General features: G+C 42.8%; 4 protein-coding genes across 8 annotated transcripts; 2 read left to right on the top strand and 2 right to left on the bottom strand.

Annotated features, from left to right (window-relative positions):
- Positions 1–1,252: 1,252 nt before the first annotated feature.
- bmb (brambleberry) lies at positions 1,253–8,827 on the bottom strand. Its single transcript, XM_087785098.1, has 13 exons — positions 8,362–8,827; positions 7,229–7,464; positions 7,022–7,150; positions 6,137–6,322; positions 5,384–5,606; positions 5,143–5,259; positions 3,896–4,075; positions 3,623–3,829; positions 3,426–3,552; positions 2,954–3,006; positions 2,801–2,889; positions 1,551–1,666; positions 1,253–1,467 (listed from the first exon to the last, which is right to left on the bottom strand). The coding sequence occupies exons 1-13, from the start codon at positions 8,555–8,557 to the stop codon at positions 1,338–1,340; spliced, it is 1,989 nt and encodes a 662-aa protein (XP_087641224.1). The 5' UTR covers positions 8,558–8,827; the 3' UTR covers positions 1,253–1,337.
- A 270-nt stretch (positions 8,828–9,097) lies between these two features.
- pycr3 (pyrroline-5-carboxylate reductase 3) lies at positions 9,098–12,313 on the top strand. 2 transcript variants are annotated; one of them, XM_087785111.1, is made up of 7 exons: positions 9,098–9,236; positions 10,081–10,174; positions 10,254–10,318; positions 10,377–10,556; positions 10,622–10,834; positions 10,889–10,981; positions 11,988–12,313. In XM_087785111.1, exons 1-7 carry the CDS (start codon positions 9,207–9,209, stop codon positions 12,189–12,191), a joined length of 879 nt encoding a protein of 292 aa, XP_087641237.1. In that variant the 5' UTR covers positions 9,098–9,206; the 3' UTR covers positions 12,192–12,313. The 2 variants fall into 2 exon arrangements, with proteins under 2 accessions (XP_087641237.1, XP_087641236.1); XM_087785110.1 differs by lacking the exon at positions 9,098–9,236 and adding an exon at positions 9,263–9,933.
- A 2,627-nt stretch (positions 12,314–14,940) lies between these two features.
- LOC148086933 (uncharacterized) lies at positions 14,941–19,942 on the top strand. 4 transcript variants are annotated; one of them, XM_087785094.1, is made up of 10 exons: positions 14,941–14,964; positions 15,697–16,930; positions 17,354–17,474; positions 18,057–18,131; positions 18,241–18,291; positions 18,886–18,973; positions 19,042–19,142; positions 19,359–19,568; positions 19,625–19,819; positions 19,880–19,942. In XM_087785094.1, the coding sequence occupies exons 2-10, from the start codon at positions 15,738–15,740 to the stop codon at positions 19,916–19,918; spliced, it is 2,073 nt and encodes a 690-aa protein (XP_087641220.1). In that variant the 5' UTR covers positions 14,941–14,964; positions 15,697–15,737; the 3' UTR covers positions 19,919–19,942. The 4 variants fall into 4 exon arrangements, with proteins under 4 accessions (XP_087641220.1, XP_087641219.1, XP_087641223.1 ...); XM_087785093.1 differs by having other exon boundaries at positions 19,625–19,942; XM_087785097.1 differs by lacking the exons at positions 14,941–14,964; positions 18,241–18,291.
- Positions 19,943–19,968: 26 nt separating this feature from the next.
- On the bottom strand, positions 19,969–23,765 carry LOC148086932 (E3 ubiquitin/ISG15 ligase TRIM25-like). Its single transcript, XM_087785105.1, has 9 exons — positions 23,682–23,765; positions 22,838–23,201; positions 22,666–22,761; positions 21,913–22,125; positions 21,716–21,848; positions 21,623–21,652; positions 21,505–21,564; positions 20,767–21,005; positions 19,969–20,262 (listed from the first exon to the last, which is right to left on the bottom strand). Exons 2-9 carry the CDS (start codon positions 23,180–23,182, stop codon positions 19,969–19,971), a joined length of 1,410 nt encoding a protein of 469 aa, XP_087641231.1. The 5' UTR covers positions 23,183–23,201; positions 23,682–23,765.
- Between the last annotated feature and the right edge of the window lie 253 nt (positions 23,766–24,018).

The following is a 24,018-nucleotide window of genomic DNA, read 5'->3' as shown; positions in this document are numbered from 1 at the left end:
CTACAGTTTACTTGTGGCAAATATGAATACACTAATATTTTATTACACAATACCATATTGATATCCAACACCACTGTATTGATTACGAAAAGAAACAATTTCAATGTTCGCTTTCAAATCTTATTTTTATATATTTATTTATATAGTTTTTATGGTTTTAGCGTGTATAAAAATCACACTTTTTTCATAATTAACGTTCTCCGCAGCTTAAGGAACAATCAAACCCCGCCAGATCACAGCAAAGACTGAGGACGAGAGGATACTATAGATTCCAGCAGCTTTTAAAGCTGATGTTTGGACATATTTTGGTTTCAAAACAAATGAAAGCAGTTACGACTTCATTAAGAGTCATGTGGTCTGTAAATACTGCAACACCGGAGTCAAGTACTCGACAATACAACTGTTCCTACAATACATTAATTTTGTTGTAACAAGTGCTGTAAATATTTACCTGGTCAAAAAGCATAACACGTTAATTAATACTGCAATTCAAACAGGCTTATGTTGCCTCACGTCACTCAGATCATTTAGCTCATATGGCAGAGCAACAGCGTTTTAGCGAGTTTGAGGCTTGCATCCACGGATTTTATTTTATTTTTTCAAGTTGATATTTATATTCATACAATGATAGTTATACATTTATTACCCTTTAAATGGATGTGGATGAGAGACTGGAAGAAACTTGCACTCTTTGTCACAAGCAAATCAAACGTTCAATTCAAGTACATATTTTAAAACTAAAACGTGAAACACTGGATAGAATGAACACAGAACGCATGGATAAAAGCACCTTTGTGAAGTTTACATTGTGGGCTGGATTAGATCACCGTTGTCAGCGCTTAAAATCATTTCATTCAAGATTAATTTTGTCATTTAATAGGTTTCTGTGATCGTTGGTGAGAAAAAAAAAGGCAACTTCAGCGTTGGTTGAGTGTATTCATTAATTTAAAAAAATAAGTTACTTAAGGAAATTAACTTGTAAATAACGTTAAAGTTACCATTTTAAACTCACTACCCCAACACTGCCGCTGACCAGGTTTAACTTGCTCAAAACAAACCATTTTTTGTTAAACAAAAAGTTATAATCCGAGTTCAGGTTGTTTAACATCAGCAGAAGACGGGAGGTCCCAACAGTCCCGAGACACTTCTTTTGACAGACAAAAAAAATTGTTTTGGAATCTTCTTTATTTGTGAACAGAAACATTCATAGGGTTGAAAGATAAATAATAATTTATCAAGTTAAAATAATAAAAGTGTAACATTTTTAAAAAGCTCAGAGGTTAAAAAGAAAGTGTGGTGGTCTGGTGGGTTCAGGGTGAGGGCCTGGAGCAGGAGACTCAGGTCTGAATGTAAGACGTGGCTCCCCCCTCGTGGACTCGACAAAACTCCTGCCCGAGCACGGCTCTCTTCTTACAGGCCTTCCCGGTCTTCGTGACTCCGTTACAGAGCTGTCGGCCCGTCAGAGAGCTGCGGAAAGACTTGGTCAATAGTGAACCATAACATTATGACCACTGATACTACACACATATCTTGGCAGGACAGACACTGACCTGTTGCCGACCATAGAGGGTGTTGGACTCCCGCTCCGAGAGTCGTACATAAAGTCCCGCGAGTCGTTTGCCCCGTCGAAAACTGCTCCCAAGTTCCTCAGTGGAGTCTCTTCTGCCTGCACCAAAACACCAGTCTTCAAATATTTAGCCACCAACCACTAGCTAGCATGACTCACACAAAGGGTAAAAAATGTCAATCGTTTTTTATAAAAATACAAATGTTTCTGGAAATCCCAGGTGACTGTGTCTTCCAATACCCCCAACATGTCTGTTCTGGGGGCTATCCAAGTATTTTTTTAGCCCCTCCGAAAGGGCTGCTTAAGTGTCTTTTCGGGAATTATGAACATACTTTTAACCAAGTTAGAAGCTAGTAAATTACAGCTCAACCCAACCCGAAAGAAAATCCAAAAAAATTTCGCTCCACAATTTTCCCGTTTTGAGGGATTCAAAGTATGGTCTCCCTACGTAACAAAGTAAACTGAGGTTGCATTAGCCAATGGACAAACAGGAAGTGTCGTCCTCTATAGAGTGTTGACTCAAGATGGCATCCTGGTGTAACAGTGGGTTCATCAACTATGTTTGGTGGAAAAGGTGATTGAAGATTCACCCGTTTATCTGATCACAAACCTGCTCCATCACTTTACTTGGATCTATTCTTGGGCTTCATGACGCATACAAGAGCGTCTATATACATTTACACCCACATATAGATCCATGTAGGGGAGACTTGCGACAGAGGGGGATTCCAAGCCTCAGATTCAGTATAGCCTCAGGCTTCCTGGAATCCATCGTGACAGAAGATCAACTACAAACTCATCAGAGGGCTTGAGAGTCATTTATGATGCTACTCATCGACTCCTCTTAGTCTTATTCCGTGCTGCAGTGACAAGTGACATTACAAGTGATATTACATATAATGGCGGCCTCTAGTGGTGGACCTGTGCCACTGCATGTCTCAACAATAGCCGCTTGATGGACATCCCACTAACGAGGACGCAACCGTATGAAGTTCAACAACATGAGGTATTAAAACAGCCCAAAATGATGTATGAAGGTAGGTTTGTTTCTTCATTATTAAAAAAAAGTGACCCTTTTCCCCACTGTACACAAATAAACAATTAAAAATGTACCTTCAAAAAGATTGAAGACTACAATGCGTTTGCACCTATTGATGCAAAGATCGTATGACGAACAGATTAAAGTCACATGACCGATCGACTCCAGGTCCCCGACTCGAGTGCAGTACTCACAGTTTTACGACTGCGGGGGGTGGAGTGACCCATCGAGCAGCTCAGAGGCCTCCTGGGAGGAGGAGAGACGACCGACACGCCCAGAGAACCTGAAGGCAACACGATGCATGAGTGGTCAGGGTCAGAGCGGGAGAAGGTTTTGACCCAACACACCTGAAATGATGGACTCCTGGACCAGCAGCTCGTCGCCAGAGTCGCCCTGATCTCTAAGGAAACAACAAGTGTGACTCCTCCCAACAATGACATTTCCATTAACAACAAGTCTTTTCTTAACCTACGAGGCCAAAGATCGACGAGTAAGCCTACATTTTTGTTACTTTAAAATGAATTAAAATATATATTAGATCCTATATTAAAAGGAAGGAATTGGTTTCTTCATTTAATTTAAAAATAGTACATTTACACAGAGTTTGATATCGTTTTTTCCAATAATTCAAAAATACAATATTCTTTATTATCTTTTCTTTAAAAATAAAATATATAAAAATATATTACGACTAAATGTAACTATTGAAAATAATTTAATAACCTTTACTTACTTTAAAAGAAATTTGAAAACATTAATTGTCACCCATAAATTTCACAAATATTCTGATGCCACCTCCACAGCGAGTGGTGAACGAACCTGTGGGGGGTGGAGGACGGGGGGTAACAACTGGACTCCTTTGGTTCTGCCGGCAGCAGCTGAGGCGGCTCTCTGGACTTCTCTGTTCCGTTGAAACGTAGGCGTACTTGTCGCAGCAGCCAGTGAGCTGTGGAGAACCTTCAGATCAGAAAAAAAACCCTGCACACTTTCCCCAACAGGGACCAGCACGTCCTCACCCAGAGACAGAACCAGCAACAGCAGCGAGAGGCTGCCCAGGTCCAGCGCCGCCTGCTGGTTGATCTCAGCGACAGCGTTGATGGGCACCACAAAGAGCAGCGCCGCACGAGTGAACCCGGGGCAGCGCAGGAAGGTCAGGAGGACGGCACACAGCAGGAAGTAGACGGCGTGAGAGACACAGACCCACATGGCCGTGATACTGAGACCTGCGGGTGGAACCAGATCGTGGTTTTACTGTCACACCGAAGGAAGTCAGTCAACATGGACCTGACCTGCCCAACTCAGGTACCCCTGGATCATGTGCAGTCGCTCCTCGATGCGCGTCTGCATGTGGTCCAGGTAGTCCAGCAGACCCGCCAGAGTGCTGTTCACGCGCTCCAGCTTGTTCATCAGGTCTGTGTAGTACTGGGAGGTACGGTCCTGGTACTGCTGGAACTCTGACATGCTGTCGTCTGCAGACAAGAGTTGATATCAGTCCATACATGAGTGCCTTCAGAAGATTCAGTGTTGAATTATTCTTGAGCTTTGAATTACTTTTTAATAATTGAATTAAATAAGTTCTATAGTGAAATGTGGATTTTTTTTCTTTTTTAATTATTAATTCAATTTTTACAATGAATACATTATCCACAGTTTTTGATATTGCAGTTGATACAATTGAACATTGCATTTTGAAATACATTTTTAAACCACATTTGAATATTTTCTGTTTTTAACATGGTTTAATATTCTTCTCGGTACCAAATTTATTTTTTATTCCATTTTTTTAATCAAATTATTTAAAAAGTAATGAAATGATTGAATTCAAGTATTAAAAAAGGGTTACACGGTTCCTACAGCTTAAGGCTCGTTAGACACTAATGCCATTTTAAATTAAATTTTAGACCAACATGATTTATTTTACACCATACCAGTTAAATTTGTTTAGTGACAGGTTTTTACGTTTTTTATTTTATTTACATAAAATAAGTATTTGATTTTACTGCACTAAAAAAAAAAAAAAAAAAAAACTTTCCTTAAATCTTTTTTTTTGTTTTAATTTCCTGGACAAAATCAAACGTGCCTCCTACTCGTTGCCAGCTAACAGGTCCAGCCATGTTGAAAACTGTAGTTGTACAGCCAATACTTAATTACATTTTCCCCTGTAGCCCAAAGCAAACGTCTCTTTCCTGAGTTGGTACATGAACCGAGCTGCAGTAGAAGTGGATCTGCTGTCCCGACTGAAACTACTTCACCGATGTTTGTTGAATCAGTCACGCTATTGGATTGTTTGTCGATCAGGTTGTATGTTTTAAATTAGTATTATAACTAAATTATAAAATGGTTACGCGTTTAGGATTTTTGAAAATGACCAGTATGCTAAATAATACCATGTTTAAAAAATGTAAGGTTTCAACATAAAAAAAAAAAATTCTATTTAATAATTCCATATTCTGATGGCATATAATTCCATATCAGTGCTGGTTAGACTTTACACCAACATCCAGGAAGAGACGCTCAGAAGCATCCGCAGACTCACCGATCTTATGTTGGATATCCTGGGTCTGGTGCTGGACCTGGGCCAAGTCCTGGACCATGGTCTTGTGGTTTTGCTGGACCTCAGAACCCTGCATCTGCAGGTTCTCGCTCACGTTCTCTGGAGACAAAATCCACTTTAGCTGGAGAGTCTAGAGTGTGTTCCTGATCTAGAAGCATCTGCTAGACTTTGACGGACAGGAGGATGAGGAGACTCGTGAGTGAAGAGAGGGAGAGACACTCACCCATTTTCTCCGTGATGCCCTGGATGAGCTGAGCCACCAGCTGCTGTCCCGAGGCGATCAGAGCCTTCTCCTGACCCAGACGCTGCAGGTTATGTGTGAGCGAGTCCTCCATCAGCTCCTGACCCGCCATCAGCGTCACCTGCTGACTCTGGAGGGCGCCGTGTCCCTGCAGCAGCTTGTCCAGCGAGGCAGACGTCAGATCCCGCAACTCCAGCTGAGCGTCCTGCAGACTCACACGTCAATACCTGGCTCAAGGGCAGCCAAGAGCTCCGGTGGAACGAGTATATTGAATGGTTGAAAATATTAAAAATGTTTTTCTTTGATTGAAATGTTTTTGTAGCATTACATTATTTTTTGGGGTATAATACAAACGTTTTAATTTTTAAATACTAAATGCGTTTTTTTTATACATTTAATTAACAAATAAGAATTATATATTCGTATTTCAATGATTCAATTTTTTTTTTTTCTTAATTCAATTCTTTTTTTAATTGCATATCTTTTTTTAATTCAGGGTCGCTGGTGGCACTTTTACACCAATATTTTATATTGAATTTAAAAGGCAATGCATTTAAAATAATTTGAATTTAGAAAATCGGAATTAAAATTTTAAACCACGTGAAACTCTTTAAATGTACAAATCATTGAAAACAATTATTCAGTAAAAAACAATTTCAACCTCTCATTGAATAAATGATTGATTATAATTAATTTAAAAAAATAATTTGAAATTTTAAAGAACTCTGCAGGTACCTTCAGCTCCTTCATGGCACTCAGCTGGCTGGTTGCCGTGGAGATCAGCGTGTTGACCGTGAGCTCCGCCCGCCGACGGAACAGCTGCTGGCGAGTGGCGTAGCAGACCGAGCGCGCTCTGTTGCTCACGATGTGATAAGCATTCCAGGTGTCGGAGTCCATGTCTGCCGTACAATCCTTGATGCCCTGCAGAGACACAAGCTGCTCGATCAGGTCTTCATCGAACTGAAGCGCAGTTAAGGTGGAAGAATATAGTCTTCTCTTTTTTGTTTGCGTTTCAATAAACATTAACTTTTATCAGTCTGCCTGAAAAGTTCTCTAAAGTAGCTCAGTATTTGATATCGTCTGATGGCACTTTTATATTGAATTTAAAACGCTACAAATACAACAAATATCGAGTTTGGAAAAGGAATTTTTCAATTATTGGAATTAGTGGAAAAACTCGCCCACATGTCTGCATATTTGAGTGGCGAGTCATTTATTTTTAAGGTCCATGTTCTACATCATCCAGTGAATTGTGCAGCGCCATGTTATTTAAGTTTTTTTTTTTTTTTTTTTTTTTTTTACAGTTTAAATAAAGCTATTTTATTCAAATCAATAGCTTTACAATTGTGTTAAATGTCGATATCAAATGTTGTGTTGTTCATACTACACAATGACTTGTATTGTATGATACTCACTACTTGAAACCCAACAGCAGGAACCATAAGTTAAAAATAAATACAAATATTTGATTTTAAACACTTGAATACAAACCACAAAACGACGATTATAAAAATATGATTTTAATCAAAATAAAAATGGTGCTTTTAAATATCAATACAGTATTAAGAAAAAATATTGTGATATACGGCCATATGGATATTATCCAACACCTCTACTTACCATCTCGTCTGTGCACGTGAACGTGCGTCGTCCTTCGATCTCGGCCTGACAGTTGAAGAGCACGACTCCTAGCTTGGCCAGCTGTTCTTCTGTCAGACCGTCGCAGCTCGCCCTCAGCTGTGCAACCACCTGACAGATAGGAGAAGCAGTTATTGACTCCATCAACTCAAGCTTGGACCGTCTGCACTGAGGTCGCTGGTTCCACACCCGGTAGTGGCAGGAGTCTAGTCCGCTCAGCTGCAACTGTTTGGCTTCGGCCAGGAACTTCTCGTCCGCCGTCACCATCTCGAACGGAGCGTCTTCAGGGCGGACATCAGGAGCTGGAACCACTGCCACAGCCGGAGGAGGAGGACGAGGAGGAGGAGAGGTGGAGCGAAGCCAGTCGAAGAGAGAGTTCACCTCCACACAGGCCAGCAGCAGCAGCAGCAGCACACGAGACATTCCTGAGGACATGTGCCAGAGAATAGAAGCATATCAGAGCCATCAGAATATTGACTAGTTCAAATTTGGAAACTTTAAACTATTAAAGAATCAATAATCTATATCTAAAAAGTTTGATTAATTTTTTTATTATTATTGAATCAACATATTTGAATAGTTTCTGTATTGATTTTTTTTTTAAAGAATTGAATATTAAACAATGTATATATCTAAATCTTATATTCGTTTTGTTCTTGTTAAATTAGATTAAACAAAAAAAAAAATTTAAAAGATATTCAGAGTTTGATATTCCAATTATAAAACATTTCATTAAAAAAATGTCACCGGACAAGTATCTCAGTGTTCTTTCATTGTACTGCGGTCAAGTGAGCAGTTGTTTGGTGGAACTTTTATAGCAAAATTTTAAAATTGAATCGATTCATTTTATATTCAATGTAAAGGAAATTAAAAATATATTTAAATTATTTTTAAATCCAATCTTTCAATATAGAAATAATGGAATTCAATTGTTCTCTCAAAAATTGTTCTCGAATAGTATCCTTAGTATATATATATATATATATATATATATATATATATATATATAATTGACTTCCATACCAGAGAGACGCAAATAAACTTCCTTCAGAATCGCAGAATTTAAAAAAACGTGGACCCAACATAAGATAAGAATAATGTATGGCCCCAATATATAAATGACGTCATGAACTGTGGAGCCGTCAGAACCAAAATACAGCCACGCTCTAAAGCAACATTTAAATAGTAACAAAAGTTGCTTAAGTCAAAAAAAGCGCCATTAAAAAACTGATCTTTGATCAAATATATATATTTTGCGCAGCAGCCTCTGGGGGGCCGCGTCGAGCGTTGCCCGGACATGTCTCTCTGTCCTATGAACGCACCTGCAGAAGCTTCTCTCGTGTGGTCACTGGGTCTCAGGTGTGCAGGAGATCCACGCAGGTTCAAGCACGCAGCCGGTTCTGATCGCAGCTGAGCGGGTCGAAGATGAAGCTTCATCAGCCAATCCAAAGTGACGAGCCGGGGAGCGCTCGCGTTTGTACCGTCATCTTCGCGGAGAGCGGGACTTCTGCTGAGCATAACTTTTATTTTTTAGTAAAACATTTTTATATAAAATAACATCTCTTCGAATTCTAGTTAAACACGTAAATTAGGCCGATTTTTTTTATTTTAAAGCACCACTGGATGACCAAACCTTTATTTTGTAATCTCAAAAAATATGAATTCCGGTAACGTCACGATAGATAGAACAACAATGTTGTATTAAAGTAAAGTTAATCAAATCTGAATCAGCCTTATTTGCCAAGTATATGTTGACAGAATGTTTATTCGGCTCTTTAGGTTTTATGAATGTAGGTACACACGGGAAATAAAATATAAATAAAGTTAGAAATATACATAAAATATACAAAATAGTCTCTAAGAAGAGCAGTGTGACATTTTTATTATAATATGTATTATTATAGTCTTGAAAAATATATTATAAAATATTAAAATAATTAACAAAATACAATATTCAAATATCAATAATCAAGATAAAATTTCCGAAGTAACCTTCCAAATAAATGAATAAAACACTATCTAGTGTGACTCCGCCCGTGTTGTTATTCCGGTGTTTAAACCTAACGCCGTACACGTCACACACTAGTTTGTTGATCACGCGTGGACATCCCGGTGTTCGTGTGAGGAACCAGAACCGAACCCGTCGACAGGACTCATCACAGCCAGCATGGACCGCAGTGCCTCCGACAACATCCAGGTGATTGACAGTTTTAACCAGACCGATCCACTCCCGCAGACGCGACCCTCCCGAGTCACTCCGCGATAGTTCTCGCTCGTCCAGCTCACACGTGTTTCTGTTCATCCGGATTATGTCCTGGACGCGAATAACAACAATAACAAAACCGAGATCCAACTTTGACCCTCGAATTGTCGCGGTTTTGTAAACATTCTGCGAGTCCGCGGAGGAAACTAGATCCTCGCAGAGACCCGTCATGTAGTCCATCAGGAAGCAGAACTGGGACGTGAAGGAGACCGAGGTGTTCCTGGAGACCCTGAAGGAGCTGGACACGAAGAACTGTTTGGACGGCAGGAAGGTTCGCAACACCAAGTTGTTCCGGGTGGCGCAGCGGCGGATGACGGCCGCGGGTTTCCACAGGTCTGTGGACCAGCTGAAGATCCGCTGGAAGCTGCTGAGGAGCGCCTACTACAGGTGCAAGAGAGATGCCGAGGCTCCGGCCCCGGTCAAGGTCCAGGGCTGGTGGCGTTACGAGGAGTCCATGGTGGCGATCATGGAGTCCAGGCACACGCTGGTCCACCCAGACCGAGCCGATGACGCCACTGAGGACTCGGATGGGGATTCCTCGATGACCATCTGGCCTCAACTGGAACTCCGGAACCCGATCAACAATGACCTCGGCATCCAGAACCACAGCTTCCAGAACTTGGACCTAGTTGTAGGCACAGTTCCGATTATTGATCATTTGCAGAGTGACGAGCGGACTCACTGTATGTTTCTAGAATGGAAAACCAGTTGGAAGACGGTCTCGCTCAAACGTGTGTTGTGGCAGCGTGTCAGGAGTCAAAAGTTCTGTTTGTTTCAGATGAAAACTGACCCAGAGCTGGATGGGCAGCTGAAGATCGGCTTCATCGGAGCAGGCAACATGGCGTTCGGCATCGCCAAGGGGATTCTGTCGGGTGAGTCCCACAAAGTGTCTCCTCTGGTTTTCCATCCTGTCAGACTCTTCTGATTATTATTCTGTTGATACGTTGACAGGAAACGTTCTCCCCTCCTGCGTGACTGTCGGCGCACCGTCCTCCAGGAACCTGGGCCGCTTCCAGGTGAGTCCCGCTGTGGGACTGGATGTTTCTACAGACTCTTCTGACATGGTCGTTGCAGGAAATGGGCGTGGCAGTCACACACTCCAACGTGGACGTGGTCCGCAGGTCTGACATCGTCTTCTTGGCGGTCAAACCTCACCTGGTTCCCCCGGTCCTGGGCGAGATCTCGGGGCACGTAACAGGGAAACATGTGGTCGTGTCGGTCGCTGCTGGAGTCACGCTGGAGACTCTGGAAGAGGTGAGGGTCTGGTAGAGCTTCTTGGCTTTGGATCTGGTCCGCTGACCTGTCTTTGGCGTCCTCAGATGCTGCCTGAGAACACCATCGTGATCCGGCTGATGCCCAACCTGCCATGCCTGGTCCAGGAAGGGGCTCTGCTTTTCTGCAGAGGCACCCGGGCCAAGGTGGAGGATGGGGCGCGGCTGAGGTCACTCCTGCATTGCTGTGGTCTGGTGGAAGAAGGCCCCGAGTCCTGGATCGACATCCACACAGGGCTCAGTGGGAGTGGAGTGGCTTTTGTGAGTCTGGCGTAGTCATGTGTGTTCACGCCTGTGTTAACCTTCTCTCTGCAGGTCTACCTCTTTGCTGAAGCTCTGGCAGAAGGAGCTCTGAAGATGGGCATGCCGAGCTCTCTGGCCCACAGCATCGCGGCCCAGACCGTTCTGGTCAGTTCTCTTCTTCTGATTCAGCAGACTTTAGCAACTTGACAAATCAATACACCTATTTTAAAGATATTGATATTCAACAGCACTTTATTGATTTAAAAAAAAAAAAAAAATTAAATTCCAATAAGGCTTTTTTAAAAGTAAAGTAATTCTATTTCATAATACTGCAATTAACATGCAAATATTTACAGAATTCGTTCATTTGGTGGCAATAAAACTTCCGGCCACTAGATGGGAGCAGTCATTAAATCCTCCCCAGCTAAGAGAAGAACGAAATCCCATGAGTGCCTAATGCTGACTGAGGACGAGAGGATACACTCGACTCTAGCAGCTTTTAAAGCTGATGTTTTTGTATTTGTCATTTTGTCTGTAAATTCTGCAATGCCAGAGTCAAGTACATAACAATACTATAAATGTATACTGGTTCCTAGAGTATCAAAATACATAGGGTGTGATTAAACAAAATCAGTATACCGATATAAATCGTATTTTTTATGTTGTTTTTTTTGTTTAAAAGATGTGTATATATACATTATGTATGTATATATATATATATATATATATATATATATATATAATTCATTTTTGGGTCTTATAAATCAGATTTTATTTTTAATATAGTAAAATGTATACCTAAATAACAATTTGGCTATATTTTGACTTTCAGTTCTATTCATTCATCCAAAAGCAGGTTAAACAATCACTAGATGGATGGATGGATGGGTAAACTTTATTAATCCCTCTGGAGATCTCCTTCGGGAAATTGTTTTCCAGCATACAGCAACACATACGACAGATGTCAGCTGAATATTCTTGCCAGGTTAGCAGATGAACAACATTTAATTATGACGGTCTTGACTTCATTTTTGCTGGTGTGAGACAGTTTAGTCCTGTGAGCAGACCCAAATAGCTCAGTCTGTTGACCAGGTTTAACATCCAGCACTGAATTGTCTACCAGGAGAGGAACAATTTCCTTCACTTTTCTGACTCGTGCTTTCGTCAGCAGGGTGCTGGGCGGTTGTTGAAGGATTCTGGGAAACACCCGGCCCAGCTTCGCTCGGAGGTCTGCACGCCCGGTGGGACCACAATCTTCGGCCTCCATGCTCTGGAGCAAGGAGGTGTGCGGGCGGCCACCATGGCTGCCGTGGAGTCGGCCACAGAGAGGGCAAAGGAGCTTGGACGCAGGTCAACGAGCAGCAGCAGGAAATGACTGTGTGTGTGAGTGAGTGAGTGTGTGTGTGTGTGTGTGTGAGAATTTTTAGTTTGTTAAAAAGTAACTTATTCAACACGATCATGTGGTCTGAGTTAACGTCTGAATAAAAGTGTTTTATTATCAAACACAACTTCCTCGTCAACGTCAATCATAGGTCATTAAGTACAGATATTAAAAAACTACTTCGGTACAGTTCCAAGGTATTCCAACTAGAAAATTGTCAAATGATGACATCAAATTATGATGTATTCAAAATGTAATATTCCCACATTTACACACTTGCCAAAGTCATTAAATGCAGCATAATATTTTTAATTTGCATGGTTGGCTCAACACAAACATTATTTCAGTCAAACTTTTTTTATTTAGCAATATTTGTCTGAAAATGGATTAAAGCTTCACTCGCTGAATGTGAAACTGACAGAAAAGCAAAATGGTAATTTCCTAATTTGGTTGATTCAGTTTAATATAGATTTTTTTTAATTGAATTGAGAAATTCTGACATACAATTATGACTTAATCTACCCATTTCTATCATGTGACTACTAAAATGATGTCCTAGAGGCCCACTATATGTTTTAAAAATGCAAGTATAATTTCTTATGTAATATTCATAATTCATGAGTGTCACACGAATCTCCAGAATGCAAGTCGCCCTATTTAAAAAAAACAAACAAGATTCATAGAAACTTACTGTACTTTAATTTTTTTGTTTTTTTACCTGTATTGTAAATTGAAAGACACTTAAACTAATAATAATATTCCGAAGATTTAAGTCTAGATTTTTATAAATTTACAAATAAATATAGCAAGTGTACATTGATTTATTTTTTAAAAACTGTATTGAAAAGTGAAGGACATTTTAAACTAAATGTATTTGTATCTTCGTATAAAATATCTATATTTAAGATTAAAGTCTAAATTATGTCAAAGCTTATGTCAAAGGAGGAACAATAGATCTTGCCGGGTTAATAACATTTTCATAACGTAAATGCCCAAGATCAAGCAGCTGCTTAGTTCTCCTAATAGGAGGGCCGGTGAAAAACCTGAGCTATGATATCATCAGTTTCTCAGACACCACAGATCCTTTGAAACCTTTGATGCCTTAAACACTCTTACAAAGGTCAAACGAGTCCCTCCCAGTTGGTAAACCTTCTTATTTGAATTCTAAACCGGAACACCACAAGAGCAAAGCTGGTCGCCCAGTTGCCAAATTATCCTTCAACAGTCGTACGCAACAGCGCCCCCTCTGCCTCCTCCCGTCACTGCAGCCGACACACACGCGTCTTCTCCCCCGACACACTCCAGCCGACAGCGCGGCCCCACCGAACCACCGCAGTAAGTAACACACGGACGCACACGGTCGAAGGTTCGGCTCAGGTCCAGTCTCGTCTGCCGGATCGTTTTTTATGTTAAAATAACGGAACGGACGTGGAAGAGGGGCGACACATGCTAGCTAGCTGAGGCTAACGCTAGCCGGCTTCGAGATTTCATTTGATTATTCAACGTCGTGTCAATAAAACAAACACATTCGATCTATTGGAAGGTGATCCTCGAACCTCGTTTGGTGCGGAGGATTTTTTTGTAGAGGTTGACTAGGGCTGTCGGTGAAAGTGAAAGCTCCAGGATGACAACGACGTGGTATCGACCCAGTAACCGGGGGAGCTCGTGTCTCCTGCGGCAGAACATCTTGACTCGTGTCAGTCTGAAGTCTTGATAATAACCGTTATTCTGGTGCTTTTTTCTTCATGAATGTCTAACCAAACTGACCAAGGGCTGACCAGGTATTTCCACGTCAGAGTGAAGTGTACATAAATCAAGTCTGGTCAAATTTAGGGGTGTTGTTTTTCATGAATCTGGCAAAAACGATACTTATCGCGATACAAGGCAGCGAAACAATATATTGTGATACTGTAGGGACGAGAAGATGATTTAAGTAACAAATAACAAGCCTGTGTGAATCGCATTAATTGTTTAACATGTTATCGTTTTTGACAAAGTAAATAGTCACAGCAATTGTTACTACAAATCTAACATAGTACTGTAGGGACAATTATTTGTAGTATTGTCGAGTACTTGACTGTGGTGTTGCGGAATTTAAGTCGTTGCAGATGAAGTCACGGCTTCCATTTGTTTTGAAAACAAAATATGTACATCAGCTTCAAAAGCGGTTGACATTGAGTGTATCCTCTTGTGCTCAGTCATTGCAGTCATCTCACTGGAAATAATTGTTCCTATAGCTGTGGAGGATGTAATGACTGCTGCCATCTAGTGTCCAGAGGTTTAACACAAACATTTATTTTTATTATTATTTATTTACATTTAATCAATTTCCCAAAGGAGACCTCCTGAGGGATCAATAAAGTTTTACCTTACCTTATTTTAATTGTCAAATAAAATGTCCATACAGTACACTGACAAAAAGTATTGTCACATTTTGCTACACCGCTTGTGAAATTCCAGTTTGTAATTAGGTTAAGTCAGAAGTGACTGCAGTTGTCCTCGCATAACCTTTTGTAAATCAATGTTTCTTTCTTGTAAATGCAAGGTTGTAAGAGGTGTAATGACGGTTCAACTCTCAGGTGTGATCAGTAAACGAAATGGAAAAAGTTTGGCTCCACCTGTCAAAAGCATGTTGTTTGTCAAAGCAAAACCGGTCCTGAATTAAATCTGCTTTCACGTCTCACACCTGTTTGTGACTTCTTCTTCTGCTTCTTCTTCTGCTTGCGTTCTTCTGGGTGAAAAGTTCGCTCACCTTGTCACTAAGACGGTGAGTCACAATCAAGATTATGGTCTGTTCTGTGGACAAGTGTCCCACTGTGAGTCTGTGTGCATGTTTGTGTGTCCTTGTTGGATTACCTAGTTTGCCTCCTGTGGATCTGTGACGTGTTGACTTCCGTTCACCTTCAGTTCACACTAGTAACACAGCACAAGTGTCACTGTGACCAAACTCTGAAATCACTTAGTAAAGGACATTTTAAGCTTATTGCTTCATTCGGTAGCTTAGCTAGTGGCGAATAGTGCTAGCTGCACTTATTTTGAGATGACATTAACGCGTTGTATATTTTGGATAGTAAAGTCTAAATTCTGTAAATGTAGATCATTCTTTAAAAAATAATAATTAAAGTGTTTGGAAAAGAGATTTGAAACTTGGTGGTTTATTTGGTAGCTTGGCTCTTGGCTAGCAGTGCTAGCTCGAGTCATTTTGAGGTGAAACCAAACAAACATTTAACGTGATACACGTTACAACACGTCAACGGCAGCTTTACAAGCTAAAGATGTCCCGTCGGCGTTGGCGCTGAAAGTCGGGCATAACGAACCAATGAATCCAAGATGATTTATCGAGCGGCATCCACGATGTGCATGAAGAAAACGACTTCCTCCTCTGTTATTAATTTCCCAGCATGCCGATTGACTGCACGCCATGTGTCGCCTGATCAGACTGGTTGTCCAGTCGCTTGCTCCTTGTGTGGCTAAACCTGTGTGTGTCTATCTAACCCAGAAGCGCGTTCCTGTCCTGTCTCTGTTTCTGCCGGATCAAAGATGATGCCAAAGAAGGTTCATCTGAGTTCTATCGAGGACAAGGACCCAGAGAAATGTATCGCAGCAACGGGGTCGGGTCCGAAACTTAAGACAACCCCGAGCCAGCGGAGCAGCGACACAACGTCGTCCTCTCCGGAGAGCAGCGGCACCAACGGTGATGTTAAGCGAAACGGAAAAAGCCGCAGACGCAAGAAACGTTCTTCTAATCCAGACAGCGGCACAGAAGAAGTGGTCCGCGGGCAGTCAGTTGAACCAGGAACTGGGCATAAGGGGGACCCGGCGGCCTCTCTGGCTGGGCTTCAGTCCGAGTGTGCCAGCGTATGGATGGAGAGGAGCTCGTACGAGCGGGCCGAGAGTCTCTACCACAGCTGGTTGGCCTGCAACTCGAATGGAACCGGCACAAAGTCCCGACCTCCACCTGCTCAAGGGAAGACCACTCCGCCGACCGTGACACAGTCGTGTCAGCACGGCGAGCATGTGGCGTGTCACCATCTGGTGAACGACGTCTGGGTGAACAAGCGCAACTTCGACCAGGCAGAGGATCACTTTCTCAAGTCCGTCCAGCCGTCTGTCCCGAACTCCCTGAACCTCCAAAGACCTCCAGTCACCCCCGATAGCCCTGATGAAGGTTACCAGTCTCGAACCCCAACTCCCGCCACACCTCTTGTCCAGCAGCAGCCGGCGCTGACGGCGGCAGCTCGACCTTCTGTCAATGGGCTTCCTGGCTTCCCGCTGGAGATCCTTCAGGATGTCTGGCTGGACAAGCCGCGGTACGACCGTGCCGAAGCTGCTTTCTACCAAAACCTTTACGGCAGCAACTCGTCTAAAAGGCCTGGAGCTACTTCCAATTCAAGAAGTGGCGACCGCCCCCAACGCCTGCTGGAGGAAGAGGAGGAGGAAGAAGAAGAGGCGATGTCTGTGGAGGAGAAGCCGGCAACGCCTCAGGGAAAGGCAGAGATCTTCCATGCTCTGCACCCCATCCAGGAGGAAGAGGAGCCGGCAGAGGTCTCGGACAAGGAGGACCCGTCTGGACCAGGAACCGCCTACTTCCTCCACCCAGACAGCGAGCGGGTTTGGATGGACAGGCGTCAATTCGACGTAGCCGAGAGCCGATTTCACGACAGAGGCGGGAAGGCTGCTGGGAAGAAAGGTCGGAGGTCAGCAGGTGTCGCAGCCACCCAGATTGGGGTCAAGTATGACAATCCGGCGGAGCTCCATCGTTTGTTTTCCTGCAGCTTCATTCGTTTATCCGATGGTTTTATTTTCCCGTCATCCGTTCCCCCACGTGTTTTAGCCATTTTTCCACATCCATCACCTCCTGCTCGTCTCGCTCACCCGTCACGGACTCTCTCGAGTCTTCTCACACCCGAGACACAAAGGTCGCCCTCAGATTGGCTGACTCTACTGTTAGCCACACCTTCTCTTCCAAAAGCATGGGGCTTTCTCTGGAAGTCAAACCCACAACCTTCTTGCTCACTGAAGTATAATCGTTTCATTCTGATGAAAATGTTTTCGATGACCAGGTGACGCGGGTCCGGGTGTGACAAAGCTATGGGGTTCCCGGTGAAAGGGGGTCAACGTGATGCAGCGGTCTTCACTGTCTTCTCTCCCCTCAGGAGCACCATGACCTCCGTCCAGTTCCTAGCTCAAGAGAAGATCTGGTTCGAGAAGCCGAAATACGATGAAGCCGAGCGGCGTTTCTACGAGAACCAGAACAGAAGCTCTCAACTCAAACAGGTAAAGAACAGAGTACTTGCCTCTAGGGGGGTCTGTTGTCAATACACTGGTGAAACGATGTTCCCCTCTATACAGGGACAACGATACAATATAATGTGAGCAACAATTATATATTTGTAGTATTTCAAGAGTACTTGATCCTGGCATTACAGGAATTACGGACCAAACACGTCATCTGCTTTTTTTAATTTTTTCTTTATTTTTTTAACCAAAATATCTCCAAACATCAACATTTGGCAACATTTAATTATTCCTTATCCTGTGGTGGGCATAGTGACTGCTGCCATCTGGTGGCCGGAAATGAATGATGTGAATATTTTAATTTTAATTGTAAATAAAAATGGTTTTATTTTATCCACACTTTAAAAAAAAAATACAAACCATAAAGAAACTATGATTGCATTTTTTTTAAATACGATTTGAAAGCTGTATAACAAAAAATAAATACATACATTGATAAAGTTTACTATTAATGTGGTAGTGTGAAAAGTAACTATATTTAAGTTCATCAATATTTTGTTACACACCTACTCACCACTGCAGACGTAGTGTTTTTGATATTCTTTTTACGATGTGATACAGGACGTCGGCCCCAACTCCTCGATCCTGCAGGACATCGCCAGAGCCCGTGAGAACATCCAGAAGTCGCTCGCCGGTGTAAGTTGTCTTACCATCTTATCTTACCGTCATTTGTTGGAACCAATTTAATTTCGTCAGAGTGTAGATGTTGGTCTCAGAGGTCAAATGAATTCCGTCTACCCCTCAGCTGAAGACCACTCTCTGTAGCACTCCTGCTTCCCTCAGACCCCCAACTTCTGTAAGTCCCTGTGTGAGGTTCTGACCCTCCAACAGTGGAGACTAGGGTGCTCTTAGCACCCAGTAACGTGTGTGTTTGTGTGGTTTTCTACATATTGTGAGCATTAATTAGTCTGCGTTTGTTTAACAGGCTTTTACATAGGGGTGTGCATATTACGTTACGATATATTGCGATACTGTAGAAACTGAGATATATTTGTAGTATTGTCCGAGTACTTGACTCTGGTGTTGCAGAATTTACAGACCACATGACTCTTGATGTATTCGTAACTGCTTTCATTTGTTTTGAAACCAAAGTATTTTTAATCATCAGCTTTAAAAGCTGCTGGAGTCAACAGTTCTTTCAGTTGCATAGGACGTAGTGACTGCAGCCACCTAGCGGCCGGAACTTTAATTGCAGCACACATTAAAACGAACTAACTGTAAAAAATATAATTTAAAAGCCAGAATAAAAATATCGATACAGTAAATTGCAATATTTAAGTGTATCGATATTTTCTTACACCCCTACTTTTAAGTGTGTATTGCTAATGTCCGTTCTGAATCAGAACCGGGTCAAAGAAGGCAAATGTTCATTTGTGTGTATGTGTGTCAGAACACCAACACAACATGCAGCGCAGCAGATCAAGAACTCGTCACTCGCATCAAGAACCTGGAGCTGGAGAATCACAACTTGTACAAAGGTCAGTTGGTGGTTCAGACTCTCACTGGTCACGTGACTTGTGTGTCTGACGTGTGCTCTCGTTTGCAGTGATGGGTGACCTGAGGTCATCTCTGTCCAAGTTGGAGTCTCGAGTCGCCGTTCTAGAAAAGTCTCCCGCTGCAGCCTCGTCCACAGTTGCCCTAACCAACGTGAGCACACACGGATATACACACAAGACATTTTTGCTCTTTTTCAAACTTTATTTGAATGTGACAGAGAGAAGGAGCAAGTTCTAATGTTACACATGAAGATAAAAAAGGCAACATTTTATTAACGATTGGATCATTGACAAAAAGTACAAACATAAAATTGACACAGACATCAGCACTGAGGGGGTCTGACCCGCTGATGTCCCGGCTCTCCAGGGCACGTCCGTCCAGCAGAAAACAACCACTCCAGCCAAACCAGTTGCCGCCGACGACGACGATGACGACATGGACCTGTTCGGCAGTGACGAGGAAGATGACGAGGAGGCGGAGAAGCTCCGAGAGCAGCGGGTGAAGGAGTACGCGGCGAAGAAGAGCAAGAAACCCACAATCATCGCCAAGTCCTCCATCCTGCTGGACGTCAAGCCTGTAAGTCTGAGGTTGGAGGCGGGCGAGTGAGGTCAGACTGACGTGTGTTCTTCCAGTGGGACGATGAGACGGACATGAAGCAGCTGGAGACCAACGTGCGCTCCGTGCAGATGGACGGGCTGCTGTGGGGGTCGTCCAAACTGGTGCCTGTCGGCTATGGAATCCAGAAGCTGCAGATCAACTGTGTGGTGGAGGACGACAAGGTCGGGACAGACATCTTGGAAGAGGAGATCGTCAAGTTCGAAGATTACGTGAGTGTTGAAAAGACCCCCTCATCCCTTCTACGTGACTGACGCTTTTGTGTATTTTAGGTCCAGAGCGTCGACGTGGCTGCGTTCAACAAGATCTGAATTCTCATTAAAAAGTTGCACTGATGACTCGTGTTTCGTTTACTTCACCATCAGTCCAGGCCGCACAGACGCACACTGGTCTCCACGCCCACCCAAAACGCTGGGTACAATGGTTCCGTGAAGCGTCCGGTGACGCGGTGCAGCAGTCTGAAGTCTCCTCGAGTCACAGTGTAGAAGCAGATCAGACCAGCACGGTGGTCCAGGAAAACTCCCATCCTTTTGATGGCACCCTTGGGCGCCAGCGTCTGTTGCTCGCCATCGTGTGTGAACACCATGGAGGAGTCGCTGCACTTGATGCACCAGGAGCTGGAGTTGTGACCGAGCCGGCTGTTGTTCAAAGAACCCTGAGGAGCACAGAAGTATATCAGTGCCATGAAATTATGCATTATTGTTTATTTAAGAATTGATTATTTTTTATATATATTGAATTCAATAACTTGTATATTAAAAGGATTTATTTCTTTCTCTTTTAAACAATTTATTAATATATAATTTCAATTAAAAATACATTTGACCGTTTACAAAAATGTAAAATAGTGCCACCATTTTAAAAGGCAAAAAATTAAAACATTGATTCAAGATTAAGCCGTTTTTAATACCATTTAATATCCAATTTAAGAACAACTTGACAATCAACAATGAACAAATCTTTAGGAACAATTTTTAACCCATTTTTTTATTTTAACATAACTCCAATTATGCTGATTTTAATTAAAGAAAACAACCTACATTACAATAATCTACGCGAATCTTGTTCAATGCTTAACAAAAAGTTGAAATGTTAAATTCAATCATTTAATGTTCAGTGGGCAGCTAAAGCATGAAGTGAGAAAGTTCTCTCAACTCACTTTTCTGTTGATGCTCTGGTACGTGAGCCCCAAGGCCAGCTGTGGGCCGCTCCACTCCACTTCCCAATAACTGCGACCTCGTAGACCTTCTCGACACAAGACCTGGACCCACGAGTCGAAGCGGTCCGGATGCTCGGGGTAGGGATGCAGCTCCATGCTTCGCTCTACCACGCGGTTCCCTTCACTCAGTCGGAGTTCACAGTGAGCAGAGAACTGATCCAGTGTCATTGGAAACATATCTGCAAAAGACAATTTAAACTCTTAGGAGCAACAAATCTGGCTTGTTCTCCACATCTCTACAATTGATTTATAGTAGCAACGATACAATATATTGATATATTGGGATACTGTAGGAACAAGGATATATTTGTAGTATTGTCGTGTATCTACTCTGGTGTTGCAGAATTTACAGACCACATGACTCTTGATGTAGTCGTAACTTGTTTTGAAACCTTAATACGTCCAAACATCAGCTTTAAAAGCTGCTGGAGTCGATTTTAATTGTTATTCTAGCTGAAGAAGGAAATGTGACTGCTGCCATCTGGTGGCCGGAGTTCTAATTGCAACACAAAATGGATTGCATGTTACTTGTTAAATAAAATGAAAATTATATATATATATTTTTTTTAACTAAAAATCGATACCATGCTATTGAGTAATAATAAAGGACAGTAAAACAACTAAATTGATCAACTCCTGAACATATGGATCACGAGACAGCTGTGGAAGAAGACTCACACTGCTGCAGCTCACTGTGGCTGTCCAGAGAACAAACCGCCTCCCTGTCCGTCTTTGTCTCTGCAACATCAAAGGACGTCAGAATCTGGACAGTGATCATGCGAGAGTTAAGACTCACCTGAGTCCTGCAGGATGCAGACGTCTCTCACTGTGGATCAAAGCTTCGTTAGTCACATTTAGAAGAACCAACCAGCAGCGTTGATGACATCACCTGCAGACGTGACCCTGGGGAAGCACGACTGATAAACGTTCTGCAGCTCCTCCTTCAGGTCTGACACTGCGCCGCGAACATCCACGAAGGAGACGGAAGCACTGACCACGGGGGGGCAGCGAGTGGCTGGGAGCTGGCAGACAAAAGGGGTTGAGTCTCCCTGCTGCAGTGATTGACAGGATGAAAGAGGAGGTCACCTGGAGAGGCAGGTGTGCGTCGGGTACTTGCGCGATTCGCTTCAGATCGGCTACTTGTTGCTCGAGTCCCCTCAGGACGTGCTCGGCTCGGGTCACTTCGGACCTCTCGTGTGCTCGGATCAGATCCTTCATCTCCACACGCCGACTCTCCAGGAAGTTCTGGAGCTCTGAGAAGATCCTGCTGACGTCCTTCACCACCGACTTGGATGCTCGCTGACGATCAAAGACACGGCGTCTAAATTATACTTTTTCAATACATTTTATAAGATCAAGATTAAGAAATGTACAATTACGCAAATCATGAGTTTTAATGTTTCAGCTTTGGTATATTTCCACTCAACGCTGTTCTCTTACACAAAAGTGTTTTTTGAGAGGACACAGTCGACTCCAGCAGCTTCTAAAGCTGATGTTTGGACATATTTTGGTTTCAAAACAAATGATAGCAGTTATGACTTGTCAAGAGTCATCTTGTCTGTAAATTCTGCAACACCAGAGTCAAGTCAATCAGGTAAAAATAAAAGCCAATCACCAGCAACATTATTAAGTCTTGATCCCGCATTTAATCTCCGGGTACTGTAACTTGGAACCGAACGACAAAGAATGTTTTAGTACTTGATACTACCTAAGCACCACCCAAGTTCATTACAGTCCTAAACCCACATGTCAATTGAGCATCATGCTGGTTTCTCCCCATTATGTGTACTAAGATATTGTTGGCATAGTTTCCTATTGATTTTGTTGTTTGTTCCTCACCAAGATGGTCTTGATGCTCTTCCTTAGATTCTCCATTTCCGTCTCTTTCTGGAGGATTTGTTGAGCGAGTTGCTGTCGTATCTCCTGCATGCGTCTCTGAAACAGACAAAGTTGAAATGGAAGACGGACCTCAGATCTGTTTTTTAACTAAACTGAAGAAGCCACCGCTCACCTGATCTCCATGCACCTCACTTCGCACTGAGTTGATGTCGAAGATTGCGTGTTCGAATCCCTCCGGTCCAATACTCGCCAGGTCCAGTGGCGGGGCAGAGGGGACCAGTGTCATGGCCCTTATGCTCTGGATGGTGTTGTGCAGCAGAGTGTTCCGGCCCAGCTTAGGTCTGGGTCTGAAGATGACCCGGCACATGGGGCAGCTGCAGACCTGTTGTTTGTCCCAGAAGTGACTCAGGCAGCTCATGCAGAAGCTGTGTCCACAAGGGATGGTGACAGGATCCTGCAGCAGCTCCAGACAGATGGAGCAGCTGAACTGGGCGGGATCCAAGCTGGTCGGGTTCATGGTGGATACTTTAGACGATCTGTGAGATGTGGTTGTCATGGAGGGGGGAGACACACACTTTTGAAACTGGTTCACAAACAATGACTGACTTAACTGTTGTTACATGTTCCAAAAGTGTAACAACATGTTTGATCTAAAGTTAGTTCGATGAATTAACAAGTTGTCATCCCCAGGTGTGAAAAATGAAACACATTCGTGTAAAAGATGTAATTTTAGAATGCGATAAAATAGGTTTCTACGTACACGTTTGCAGTAAAACCTATAAACCACAGTAAAAGGTAATGCCAAATGTGTATTCTACCTCAGGAATTAATTAATTAAATATGATTAAAGTGTGTAGTTCTCCGCAGCGACGTGATTGGACGGACACAGTCTAGCCCCGCCCCTGTGGCAAATCACACCCTATCAGTCACGAACATGTTGTGTTTTGCTCCGTAAACTTCCTCAAAATTGAAAAAACAACAAAAAAACAACAAGAGCGAATCAAACAAACTCTTACCGCGCTGAGAAAACGAGTCAACGCTTCGTCTCTGCAACGACAACAACGGCCGCTGTTAAAGAAATCGGAAGTAGAAGCTTCTTCTTCGCGAGTGTCAACAACACGGACCTCGAGAGCGAAATGCCACCTAGGGGCTGAATGCGTAAGTGTAGTGACTTCACGACTTTCCTGCGCTTTAAGTCCAGTTAAATCATCCCTTTATCATCATCTAAGCATTCTGCTGTTTCTTCATCCCTCCATCTTCGACCTCCACCCTTTCTACGCTGCTATTCTTTCATTAATCAATCCTTTCTTCATTCATCCAGCATTCTAGTATTCATCGATTACTCTTTCATTA

The sequence above is a fragment of the Callionymus lyra genome, chromosome 2 (assembly GCF_982586985.1).
Source record: "Callionymus lyra chromosome 2, fCalLyr1.hap1.1, whole genome shotgun sequence".
Lineage (NCBI taxonomy): Eukaryota > Metazoa > Chordata > Actinopteri > Syngnathiformes > Callionymidae > Callionymus > Callionymus lyra.
Note: the sequence above shows the minus strand (reverse complement) of the source record. Positions and strands in the feature narration are given on the sequence as shown.

Bases quoted from the DNA above. Each gene is read 5' to 3' on its own strand.
- bmb (XM_087785098.1), bottom strand. From the start codon at position 8,557: ATGCTCAGCAGAAGTCCCGCTCTCCGCGAAGATGACGGTACAAACGCG. The intron at 5,607-6,136 runs GTACCTGCAGAG...GTGAGTCTGCAG, and splicing joins GTGCCATGAAGGAGCTGAAG to GACGCTCAGCTGGAGTTGCG. The intron at 2,890-2,953 runs GTGTGTTGGGTC...TGTTGCCTTCAG, and splicing joins CCAGGAGTCCATCATTTCAG to GTTCTCTGGGCGTGTCGGTC.
- pycr3 (XM_087785110.1), top strand. From the start codon at position 9,613: ATGACGGCCGCGGGTTTCCACAGGTCTGTGGACCAGCTGAAGATCCGC. The intron at 10,319-10,376 runs GTGAGTCCCGCT...TGGTCGTTGCAG, and splicing joins GGAACCTGGGCCGCTTCCAG to GAAATGGGCGTGGCAGTCAC. The intron at 10,557-10,621 runs GTGAGGGTCTGG...TGGCGTCCTCAG, and splicing joins CGCTGGAGACTCTGGAAGAG to ATGCTGCCTGAGAACACCAT.
- LOC148086933 (XM_087785093.1), top strand. From the start codon at position 15,738: ATGATGCCAAAGAAGGTTCATCTGAGTTCTATCGAGGACAAGGACCCA. The intron at 17,475-18,056 runs GTAAAGAACAGA...GATGTGATACAG, and splicing joins GAAGCTCTCAACTCAAACAG to GACGTCGGCCCCAACTCCTC. The intron at 19,569-19,624 runs GTAAGTCTGAGG...GTGTTCTTCCAG, and splicing joins TCCTGCTGGACGTCAAGCCT to TGGGACGATGAGACGGACAT.
- LOC148086932 (XM_087785105.1), bottom strand. From the start codon at position 23,182: ATGAACCCGACCAGCTTGGATCCCGCCCAGTTCAGCTGCTCCATCTGT. The intron at 21,849-21,912 runs GTGACCTCCTCT...TTTGTCTGCCAG, and splicing joins ACGCACACCTGCCTCTCCAG to CTCCCAGCCACTCGCTGCCC. The intron at 21,653-21,715 runs GTGATGTCATCA...TTTGATCCACAG, and splicing joins CCCCAGGGTCACGTCTGCAG to TGAGAGACGTCTGCATCCTG.